Source organism: Castor canadensis, chromosome 12, assembly GCF_047511655.1.
Source record: "Castor canadensis chromosome 12, mCasCan1.hap1v2, whole genome shotgun sequence".
In the NCBI taxonomy this organism is placed as follows: Eukaryota; Metazoa; Chordata; class Mammalia; order Rodentia; family Castoridae; genus Castor; species Castor canadensis.
This window is the reverse complement of record NC_133397.1, coordinates 83495883-83508270: the sequence shown is the minus strand read 5'-3', so window position 1 is coordinate 83508270 and position 12388 is coordinate 83495883. Positions and strand designations below refer to the sequence as shown.

The 12388-nt window shown below is 42.5% G+C and overlaps 1 protein-coding gene across 1 annotated transcript; it reads right to left on the bottom strand.

Moving 5' to 3' along the window:
• Positions 1-4723: 4723 nt before the first annotated feature.
• Positions 4724-9584, bottom strand: Il37 (interleukin 37). Its single transcript, XM_074049031.1, is given in 5 exon segments — positions 4724-4870; positions 4873-5044; positions 6042-6320; positions 7653-7725; positions 9517-9584. Coding segments are annotated over 5 exon segments (633 nt in total). The 3' UTR covers positions 4724-4829.
• Positions 9585-12388: the final 2804 nt, after the last annotated feature.

The following is a 12388-nucleotide window of genomic DNA, read 5'->3' as shown; positions in this document are numbered from 1 at the left end:
TCTGTATTCTTCTGTGCTCATCTGTGCTGCCTGTCTACAGTGAGCATCTGTAGGTCTTTCTGTGGCCTGTCATCAATGAGCATCACCCATTCACAGCTCCCTTGACATGGGCATTCCACCTCTGTGTTTGTCCTTTTCTCACACCCCATAAGTGCTTGGCATCATTTTGGGTTCTGTGGATTGAGGCCTATTTGACCTTTCAGGCAGCCCTCCTGGGAAGCAATTGTACAGATGCCTACCTGCCCTCTCATCCAGACCCACTTCTGAGCCACACACACACTCAGGCACCCTTTGCCTTGAGTGATTCAAACAGGCCACACACCTGTCTTCTCATTGACAGCTGTAGTCATCCTCTCTCACCCGTCACCTCTCCATGGAGGAGTCATATTCCAATCCAGTGGGCCCTACCACACTGCACAACCATCAAGCTGTCTAAGGTTCCTCTCAGTAGCTTGGGTCCCCCACACTCTCTCTTGGGGAGATGATGGTGTTGATGGGTAGGACTCATAGCACATCAGCAGTTCTTTCTCAAAACCCTCCGCTTGGGTCTGCCCTAAACTGCCCCTCTGGTTCTCTTTGAGCCCTCACTGCAGACACAGACCACAAGCTGCTTCTCGTCCCCTCATTATGGCAAATCCTCCAGGTGTATGCATTTGTTAAAACTCACTTTAATATCCATGGTCTTAAGTTATTTCAATGTGCTAGAGCCATGAACTATCTGGCTACTCTTCAGAGTTTAACAGTCTCACTTCTTTGTACAACACCTGGGTTAGATCTAAGCAAAGACTCAGAAAGTCCAAGATCTCACTGCCAGGAAATGACAGAGCATCCAAAATAAGCTTTTTTCATGCACCAGAGACTTTCTAGCTTTTCCATCCCAAGGTCAAAAATATTCCAAAACATTCCATCAACTTGCTTAGTAATCAGGTAAACCATATATATGTTATATACTATTTGGCTTCTGGTATAAATCAAAAACTCCTAGAAATGTCAGTGACTAGCTGAGATAACCAGGGTTACAATATACAAATGACCAGGAATTTAATACCATGAATATTTTTTTAAAAACTCATATGACTACTACTCAGGCCTATCACTCAGCACAAGGCTAGAACCATTGGTTGAATGAATTGACTGATATTTGCAATAATAATTAGTATAGTGTTTCATTGAACTATTGTGCCTTGTGGAAGAAAATGAACTAAAGATTGTTTAATTTTACATTAAAACACTATAATCACAGCTGTAGCTCATAGTGGATGGTTATGCCAACATTTATTGATAGTTGGGTGGAAGAGGAAGGTAAATGAATAGTAGGCTTAGTAGATTGGTGGAGCCAATGGAAATGATTAGAAAGATTGATATTACTGATCATGTGTGTCCTTTAATGTTATATATTATTGTGATATATATAAGCACAAATTTGACTAATCAGTGTTGAGAAGAGACTAGTTGATTGTCAGTTGGCGAGGAGCAGGGATGAGAGAGAACATCACAATTAAAATGATGACAGTTAATCCTATTATTGTGGGGGTAGTAAAAAGGGCAAGTAGATTTTTGTTCACTTTTTTTCTCAAGGACTTTCTTATTTTAGTGACTCAATATTTTTAGGAAATGGATTTATAGGATAATTAAATATTTTTGCTTTTAGTTGAAATAGAATAAATAATGCAAGGATTATTGATCAAGTAGTAATAAATCATGTACATGGTATTTCATTATGGAGGAAGTTTATTCTCATTCTTCAACTTAAAAGGTTAATGCTGCAGTAACTTCTTAGTGATATCTATATCATAGTCATTCATCAATTTTCAAAGTGTTTAAGTGGAACTAATTCTAGAACAATTGGTACAAGGCTATCATCAAATCCACAGATTTCAGAACATTGACCATAATGTAGTTCTGGCCATACTGATGTTAAGGTAACTTGGTTAAGACATCCTGGAGTAGCATCAGTTTTTAAGCCTAGAGATGGTTCAGTTCATACATGGAATACATCTTCAGGTGAAATTAATATATGGACAAGTATTTCTACATGTAAAACTGCCAGATTGTTGACTTTAAGTAGTCATAGTCCCCCTGATTTAATAGCCAATGTAGGGAGTATGTAAGAGTAAAATGTTAAATCTTCATAATCTGTATGCTTATAACTTCGGTATACTGGTAGTCTGTAGTTTTTACAGTCAATGAGGGGTTATTGATTTCATATATTATGTATAAGATGCATACGGATGAAAGATTGATTAGGATTAAAGTAATAGCTGGTAAAATTGTTCATAGTGTTTCTATTTCTTGAGTATTCATAGCATTTGTGTTGGGTGAGTATAATGGTAAGTATAAGTGAGAAAACATAAAGGACTAAGAAGCTACTTAAAAATAGAATTGTTAAAGTACGATTGTGGATGTTAAGTAATTTGCATCTTGAAGTCCAAATTGAGAGGGATAAGCCATTCTTCTTTCTTTTCTAAATGTGGCGTAAGAATATGTGTGCTTCTTTATTAATACATCAAACAGCCAGATTTATCAAAGGGCCTAATAACTTCTGTCATTTCAAAATAGTGATGAACATGAACAATGATTAAAATATCTGTGATAACTACAATGTGAAATAAACATATCTGTGATTTTTTTATTGGTAATAGTCAAATATACTATAAATGCTATTATAGTTTGTTGTCTTCCTTCAATAACTGGAGAAAACAGTACATTTCGATTCAATTTTACAGAAAATTAAAATGTAATCTTTTCCTATTTAAATTCACAGAATACCATTGAAGACCCTTCAGTGGACCCCAAGTTAAGATCTCTGCTCTAGAGAAACTAAAGCAGATACCTTAAAGCAACTGAGGCCAATAGGAAAAGGGGAACAGGTACTAGAGAAAAGGTTAGATCAAAAAGAATTAACCTAGAAGGTAACACCCACGCACAGGAAATCAATGTGAGTCAATGCCCTGTATAGCTATCCTTATCTCAACCAGCAAAAACCCTTGTTCCTTCCTATTATTGCTTATACTCTCTCTACAACAAAATTAGAAATAAGGGCAAAATAGTTTCTGCTGGGTATTGAGGGGGGGGAGAGGGAGGGGGCGGAGTGGGTGGTAAGGGAGGGGGTGGGGGCAGGGGGGAGAAATGAACCAAGCCTTGTATGCACATATGAATAATAAAAGAAAAATGAAAAAAAAAAAAAGATCTCTGCTCTAATTTCAGTTTGAATCAGCACCCATTCCATTCTGGTCCTGGAGAAGGTAAAAAGATACTTCCTTTTAGATTAATTTTTTAAATTTTATTTTTGAAATATCATACATTAATAATAGGAGGAAATTTCATGGTGGTAATTCCAGGTACGCTGAACAAGTTCACCCCCTCCATGATATTCCCATCCCCTTATCCCTCATTCCTCCTTTTTCAAACAGTGTTTGGTGAGTTTCATTATACTATCTTCATATGTATACATGTAGTATACTTTCATCCTCTTCACCCCTCCTTTCTTTTCCCCCTCCCTTTTCCCCTTGTCCCCACCCCAGTCAGTCTTCTGTATATTTCATGTCCCATCATTGTCATCATCATCATAGTAATTTAGGTCTAGGTTCCACAAATAAGTGAGAATGAATGATATTTGACCTTTTGAGCTTGGCTTATCTCACTCAGTATCATGATCTCCAATTCCATCCATTTTCCTACAAATGACATAATTTCACTTTTCTTTGTGGCTGAGTAATATAACATATATATATGTTAGTTATATATATGTTATATATATATATATATATAGAGAGAGAGAGAGAGAGAGAAAGCTTTCTTGATTTTTGCCTAGTGAAATCTATTCTATACTAAATTCTAGAGCCATAAGGTAACACATTGTATTGTTTTAAACCAATGAGTTGGTGGTAATTTGTTACAGCAAATTACAGCAATGGTATAATGAGTATGCCCAAAATCCTTCTAATAAGCTCTTTTTTGTTTCAGTATACTTTTTGCTTATGTAACCCAGAAGAAACTTTTATCATTTGCAACTGAAGAGCCAAAATGAAGTAATTAATTATAACCAATCTTCCTACTCTGCCCCTCACTCTGTTTCCAGGCCCTGAGTTATTGTTCTGCCAGCTCTCTACCACCTTTCATAAGGTCTGAGCCCTGCTTAGTGTTATAACCCTGCTCTTGTTGAGGGGCCTGCCAGATGCTGACTGGCTACTCATCTGGTCTCCCAGCTGTCCCTCAATCCAGCTGTCTTGTCTCTGTGCCACCCCCCACGTTAGATCACTGTATTTCTTGTCTGGCACCCACCATTCTCCCCCTACTTCTTTTTTCTCTTGCCATTCCTTTTTTCCACTTATCACTTGATTGGATAGTGACTTACTGCTCCTTTTCTTCTTGGCACACTTGAGTCCTAAACACAAACTCAGCCATTTCTGTGCACATCTGCCTCAGAGCCAATTCCCACAGTGCCTGCCAAACCTAGAAGGAATGACTAATTCTAGAGCACAGCATGTGCCCAGCTTTTAGTCATTCCTAATACAAGTATCAGACTGGACCTGGTCAAATCATGTACTAGTTCAAACATAGTTCAGAGAAGCAGAAAAGATATAGAAGCTAGGCTTGTTTCAGCCTAGAACTTTATTTACTTCTAAATAAGAACTCCATAATTAAGCAACCCTTCTTGCTATAATCTAAAAATGCAAATCCTTAAAGTATGAATAAGAAGTAAAACTCACAGACACAGAAGTTAGTGAGCAAATTTCATGGTATGCTGTGAATGGTGCAGGTTAGAGAAGATGCAGAGGGAGGTGTTTGATGGGGCAGTTTCCTAATTGCTGCCTTTTCTCGTTCATTTAAAGTTTGCAAACCTTCTTAAATGAAAACTCAGTGTGTTCCTTTTTTCCAACTTTGTCACTCCGACAGGTTCACCAGAATTGCAGGAGGTACAGACAATCCATCCAGGTTGGGCAACTGACTCCATGGTGTGCTAGGAGCCCACATCAGCCTTGAAAAAGATGAAGTGTTTCCACGCTGCCTCCTTCTGGCAAGCCAAACTCATAAGTTTCTTCTTCCGTGCGTTAGGAGAGGCCAATTAGATAGAAGAGGCTTAGAGAGGGATAAAACTTAACAAGCATGTTCTTGCTACAGAGGGAAGGAAAAGATCAAGAGCCCTTGGAGAAACTGGGGTGTCAGCCATGATACTGGTATTTGAAGAGGTGATAAGTAGTAATCACACCTTTTCTTCCATGCCCCGTCCCCATAATTAAGAATAAATTGCAGGTAGGTACCAGTGGCTCATGCCTATGGTCCTAACTACTTGAGAGATGGAGATCAGGAGGGTCGCAATTCCAGGCCAGACTGGGCAAAAAAAGTTTTCTCAAAGAAAAAAAAGCTGCTGGACATGGTGGCACTTGCCTGTCATCCTAGCAATGGTGGGAAGCATAAAATAGGAGGACAATGAAGGTCCAGGCAAGCCTGGACAAAAAGCAAGACCCTATCTCTGAAATAACCACAGTGAAAAGCGCAGCAGATATGACTCAAGTTGTAGAACATCTACCTAGCAAAGCACAAAACCCTTAGTTCAAACCTCAGTATCATCCCACTCACCCACCCTCCGAAAAAAGACTCCCTAAGAGTTTTCCCCTCATGTGAAAGGATGCCCCACTTTGGACTAAGTTTGCAGAAAGGACACACTGCCTACCCATGGCTGCCTCACATCCTCCATCCTTGTATGGCACAAGGGGTCCTGACTCAAGTGTGCTGCCAGCCACAGAGAGGGCTGCAGCAGGAAAGCTCAGACCAACCAGGGCAAGTTGGGGGACAGCAATGGCTTGCTTGCACTACTGGGCTCCTCCTCTTAGGGGGTGAAGCCCCACCTCCTTCCCTAGAATCAGCACCAAACCAGACTTGAGGGCAGTAAATTCTGCCTAGAACTTCCAAAAATGTGGATGCTTCTGTTATATTGATCAATAAAAGAAGTTTCAGGGAGAACAAGAAGTATTGAGGACATTGGCCCTCAACTTTGGGGTAGCCTAGTATATAGGAAATTGGGCTAGAATGCTTACCTTCAGCTGAAGGGACAGCTGGCTTTTTCCTTTGTCCTTGTCACAATGGAGGCAGAACTCCCCTTTAGAGGCAGCCAAGAAAATTGGATTTCCTTTATCCACAGTGGCTGATTCTAAGTGTGAGGCTAATACAAAGAAAGTCTCTGGGAAAAAAAACAAAACAGAAAAAGGGTCAGTTCTCAGAACAGGAAGAAGTCCCCCTTCTCTGCTATGGTTTTCAGCCTGACACATAACCTTCCCATTGGTTCTGGGGTCAAAGCCCCCCTCTGTCATGCTAGTCTAAGCCTCCTTTTTCACAGGTGTCTGGCTTCTTCTTTACTAAGGGTCCTCTCCCCTCCCCACTGCTGCCACCTGCTGGTGCTAAAGATGTAGTGCAGCAGAGAGCTGGGCCCCTGTAAAGGAAGGCCTTATTGTCCTACCAAGAGTGAGAGTCACCTGGGAGTAGCTTTTCATAGGATTGCTCTGAGCCCAGAGTCCAGGACCAACACTTTGTGATCGTTGTCCCAAATGTGGAATTTCTGTGGCTCTTTGACCTTCACTTTTGAACCTAGATGAACATAACAGATGTCAACAAAACACACTGAATGGAAGACAGCCTCCCTTACCCCACATCCAAGGCCCCAAGCCCCAGCTTTCGAACCCACTAGGGCTCAAACATCATAATCACTGATTTCTTCTTCTAGACCCAGGCCTTTTGCCTTGAGTGGGACAAGCAAATTAGCATTGGATGTTAAAAACATGGGATCCAGGTTTTGACAGTTGAGTTCAAACCAAGTTCTATCAATTGCTGCTTTAGCACCTAGCTGAGAGGGGGTTGTGAGAATTAAAATGCGTTTCTCAAATGAGTAGCACTTAGTTCAAGCCAAGAACGTGTCTGAGCTATAGACAGGACCCAGGACATGTTAATTCTTCTTCTTCTTAACCCTCTTTCATGCATCCTCTGACTGGCAGCATATCATGCCAACAACAATGCTTGGGGTGGGACAGATCACTTGTTTGGGACAAAATAGCCACAATGGAAGGGTAGGGGGAAAACTGAGTCAGGAAGCTCTTGGGAGCCCACATGGTACAAGTCACAGATGGCACTTCAGGAGCTCCTTCAAAAAGCCATGAGACTTGCAACCAGCCTTGGATGAACTCTTTTAGCAGGCAAGTCACAACACTGGCCACGGGTTGCCATAATATGGGTTCCTAAGCAGAAGCAACCAAGAATGGACCAAGACTTCCAAGGATGGGTGGCTATAAAATGTCAAATATGATAATACAGAGTCCACCACACTGCATGATGCTGTGATGAAAGTTTCTATGATAGGCAATTGCAATGCAGAGCGTCATTCAAAGGCCTCATTCTCCTCCCATGCAGGAACACAAGGCCTCTGCCTGGTTTCTCAGTGGACTGCCCACCTGGTCTGTTCCTGCCCAGAGGATGGGGGAAAGCCCCAGATGACTTCAGTTCTCCTGCCTCCTCCACCTTCTGGCCCTTCTCAGCCCCGTCTGCTCAGGACAGTGTTCTTCACTGGTCACTTGAACCTGCTCACGGTGTCAGTGTTCCCATCTCTTCTCCCTTCAGCACTGCAAGTTCCCTGGGGGCAGGTTTCCTGCCTAACTCACCTTTGATCTTCCACTGCCGCCTCCCCACCATGGTATTCTACACATCCCACCCTCCGTGGGAATGTATAACTGGCTTCAGGTGAGATCATAATTCACTCTACAATCATATGAAGTCAGAGGAGATCTGTGGTTCTCACCCTCAATTATCCCAGAATCTCCTCAGGAGCTTTTCTGGGTCCTACCTCCAGATATCCTGAGTTCTTGGGAGCAGGTACAGGTTGATTGGGAGGTGTTGAGCTAGATTAACTCTAAGCCTTTCAAAATTTCTCACCCTGTGCTATGCACTGAATCACCTGCAGATATGGCTTACTAGATCTGGCCAGTCCTAAGTCTCACTGTCCCGATCAGCTCCAGGCACCATCCATGCTGCTGCCCTGAGGACAGCCCTTTGAGTACCACAGCCTAAGGCAATGGTTCTCAACCTTGACTGTCCACTGGGCACCCTGAGGCAGGCGTCTTTTAAGGACCATGCATGACTGGGCCCCGCATCTTGAGGTTCTATTCAATTGGTCCAGGGTGAGACCAGACACGGTATTAACCAGAAGTTCACCTGGAACAATACCATTGTGCTTTTCTGCCTATTAATATTAAACATTTCTTAAACCTGCCCCTTCTCTGTTTCCCTCCTAAAATGCCCTGACTTGGGCCCTCATCATCACAGGTTAGTGCACGGTCTCATCACTGGTGTTCTCACTCAGCATCTCTGACCACAACTTCCTTCTCAAGGCCAATGTTGAGTGTGAGTGATTTTGAAGAACAGGTAATAATTTTCTGTAGGGCAGTGTTTTCAATCTTTTGTGTTTCTTTTAAATTCTCCTGATGGAATTCTCCTCCCCAAAGGAAAAATCTCAACTCCCTCCAGCATCCTTAGGTGACCCCAGTCTATGATTCTCCCACCTTCTAAGAAAGCCCAGCAGCACCATCTCTACAACCCTCATCCCTTGGCCACCCCATCATTTCACCCAGGGACCTTACTTGAGTAAGTAGAAATCACTGAGGGCTGGCTCAGGCCTGGCTCCAGGAGATATCCAGGTGAATCTATACTCAGAGAAAATGAAGTGATCCCACACATACTTAGGATTTTCCAGGGATTTATGGGGATAAGGGGTCATTAATTCTTTACTTCTCTTATGTGTGTGTATATGTGTTGAGAAATACAGAGCAGAGACAGTAATGACATTAAGAACAGCTTCCCTTAATATAAATGTTGCAAGAGATGAAATAGCATGGCTTTAGCCTGTGGTAGTGTATAGGCCTCTCCCATCACACTCCATGCATTCAATGGTCATGTGACCCAAAAGCCTCCTCTTGGGTCACCCTTGAGCCCACCTCCAAGTGCCTTCCTTCACAGATTTCTCTAAAACCCTGAGCAGGGGTCATTTTTCCAACCCAGCCTCTGAAAGTTTCTCTTCCACAGCCCCTGTCATCTGCCTGGGTGGGATGGGAGGGAAGAGGTGCATTAGAAGGATATAAAACCATCCACTTGGTGAGTAGGTTCAAAGTCCCGAATCTTTATTTTTTATTTATTTTTTTTTGTCTTTTCTTTTTTGGTGCTGGGATCGAACCCAGGGCCTCACGCGTGCTAGGCAAGCGCTGTACCACCGAGCTACATCCCAGCCCCCGAATCTTTAGATATGAATTTATCTTCTGCCTGATGCACATGGGCTCCTGTAGCAAAGCTTCCTTTTCCTTTCTTGACCTCTTCTGTCTAATTCCTCCTCCAGGCAAGTTCTAAAGCTTGCTAATCATGCAAGGCCCCTGGAGAGGAACTGGGTTCAGGCACAGACCCAGCAAACTCCTGCTTTCAAAATTGTGCTTTGGGCCTTGATGTGGACTTTTCCAGTTTTTAGCTTCTGAGCAGCACTAGAGTTCATTCTTTTCCCAATCTTTGGAGTCTACTTTCACTTCTGAGCTCTTCTCCCAAACAGACATTTTCAATGTTGATGAAATAACCCAACAAGAAGATGTGCAGGACCTGAGTAGACAAGAAGGAGCTCTGATACAGCCCTGTTTAACCCCAAGACACCTTGCTGGATGTTCCTAGTGCTAAACAGGCAGCCAGCCTTGCTCTCTTCTTGGAAATGCTCACTACACCCAAGAAAGCCTCATGGAGCCTCTCTTCTATCACTTCTCCAAAGCAGGGGTTTTTTCTAAACTGTGTGTCACAATGCCAGCACAAATGATATCATTTTATAAAAATGAAATAGAATTTATTGCTCTAGTCTTGGAGCTGGCAAACTATGTCCCACTAACCAAATCTGGCTTGCTGCCTATTTTGTGTTTAAATAAAGTTTTATTGGAACAGAGCTATGTCCTTGTTTACATACTATCTCTGGCTACGTTGGGGATGCAATAGCAGAATTGAGTACTTGAAAGAGAGAGAGATCATTTGTCCAGCAAAGTTTAAAATACTTACTGCCTGAGCCAATCTTCAGAGAATGGCTTAGGAGTGAGACAAGGGGAACCAAATCATTTTGGAAATAAAAATAGGACAAGAAAAGTCTTCAGGGCTCAGCATCAAAGACAGTGAATAGAAGGGAAGGTCACCACCAGCTACTTTGGAAGAGTAGGTACAGGTGATGGATCATTAAGGGCAGGAATAACTATCATTAGATTTTTTTTCTTTTATTATTCATATGTGCATACAAGGCTTGGGTCATTTCTCTCCCCTGCCCCCACCCCCTCCCTTACCACCCACTCCGCCCTCTCCTTCTCCCCCCCATCCCCTCAATACACAGCAGAAACTATTTTGCCCTTATTTCTAATTTTGTTGTAGAGAGAGTATAAGCAATAATAGGAAGGAACAAGGGTTTTTGCTGGTTGAGATAAGGATCGCTATACAGGGCATTGACTCACATTGATTTCCTGTGCGTGTATTTTACCTTCTAGGTTAATTCTTTTTGATCTAACCTTTTCTCTAGTACCTGTTCCCCTTTTCCTATTGGCCTCAGTTGCTTTTAAGGTATCTGCTTTAGTTTCTCTGTGTTAAGGGCAACAAATGCTAGCTAATTTTTTAGGTGTCTTTCCTATCCTCACCCCTCCCTTGTGTGCTCTCGCTTTTATCATGTGCTCATAGTCCAATCCCATTGTTGTGTTTGCCCTTGATCTAATGTCCACATATGAGGGAGAACATACGATTTTTGGTCTTTTGGGCCAGGCTAACCTCACTCAGAATGATGTTCTCCAATTCCATCCATTTACCAGCGATTGATAACATTCGTTCTTCTTCATGGCTGCATAAAATTCCATTGTGTATAGATACCACATTTTCTTAATCCATTCGTCAGTGGTGGGGCATCTTGGCTGTTTCCATAACTTGGCTATTGTGAATAGTGCCGCAATAAACATGGGTGTGCAGGTGCCTCTGGAGTAACCTGTGTCACAGTCTTTTGGGTGTATCCCCAAGAGTGGTATTGCTGGATCAAATGGTAGATTGATGTCTAGCTTTTTAAGTAGCCTCCAAATTTTTTTCCAGAGTGGTTGTACTAGTTTACATTCCCACCAACAGTGTAAGAGAGTTTCTTTTTCCCCCGCACCCTCGCCAACACCTGTTGTTGGTGGTTTTGCTGATGATGGCTATTCTAACAGGGGTGAGGTGGAATCTTAGCGTGGTTTTAATTTGCATTTCCTTTATTGCTAGAGATGGTGAGCATTTTTTCATTTTTAAGTTGTTGTTTGGATGCTTCTCCCATATTACACAGCACAGCTACTTTTGCAGTTTGGGGTAAATCAAGGAGCACAGAAAACTGCTGGCACTTAAGACAAAAATTATAGGTTGTCAGAATAAGCCATATCTGGAAGACATGTAGGTAGCCCAAAATGAGAAGGTTCTGGTGGTAGTGTGCTAGAGGACAGAATGACACCCACCGACTGGAGGGCTTCAGGATATCCCTTGAACTGTTTATGGAATTTGGCACCAATCTCAAGACAAATACAGGTGGCTCCCACTGAGCTCCCTAAAGAACTAGAGCACTGGGCTCTAGACTTAAATAGGTCTGTTTTTTTCCACCAAAGAATACTCAAAGTATTGAGTTCCAACAATCTCTTTTCAAGTCAATTTTGTTTTGTTTTGTTTTGTTTTTTTATCATAATTACTTTTTTTTTTCCTCTCGTAATTCAGAACCAGACTACAAGGTAAGAAAAAACACAGAAACAGCTACAATGTTCCCAATAATCGGCACAAGGTCTTTTTTCAGGCAGATGGTATCTCACATAATATGATATACATGGGTCAGAAAGGGGAGGTAATAAAACAAAGACCAGCTACAGGGGAGGGCAGGGCAGAGAAGGGAGTGTAAATGTACAAAGAATTCAGTGTCTTCCAGGGCAAGACACAAAGGTTTTGATGAGGGTGAGGTGAGGGAGGCCATGAGTCATCCCCTCCTAGGAGGGGACAGGCTCCACCCACTGGGTTCGTTGGCTTTTAAAAATGAAACTAGGGCCGGAAACAGCAAGTCTGTTGGGTTGCTGGTGCTCCCCCCACCCCACACAGCTATGCCAAAGTCTTTCCATCCAGTTCCAAGCATATACAGAGCAATTCTGGTCAATATCCCAATGTCTTTGAAAAAGGGCAAAGAGAAAAAATAAAAACAAAAAACTGCCGCCTGCCTTGCCCCGCACATGACGATGATGATGATGCGAGGATCCCGGGACAGAATGTGGAGGTCACAGTTGCCATGTCCCAGGTCACAGTCATCCTATGGGTGGCAGGCAGAGCTCTCGCTGGGAAGCCAGGT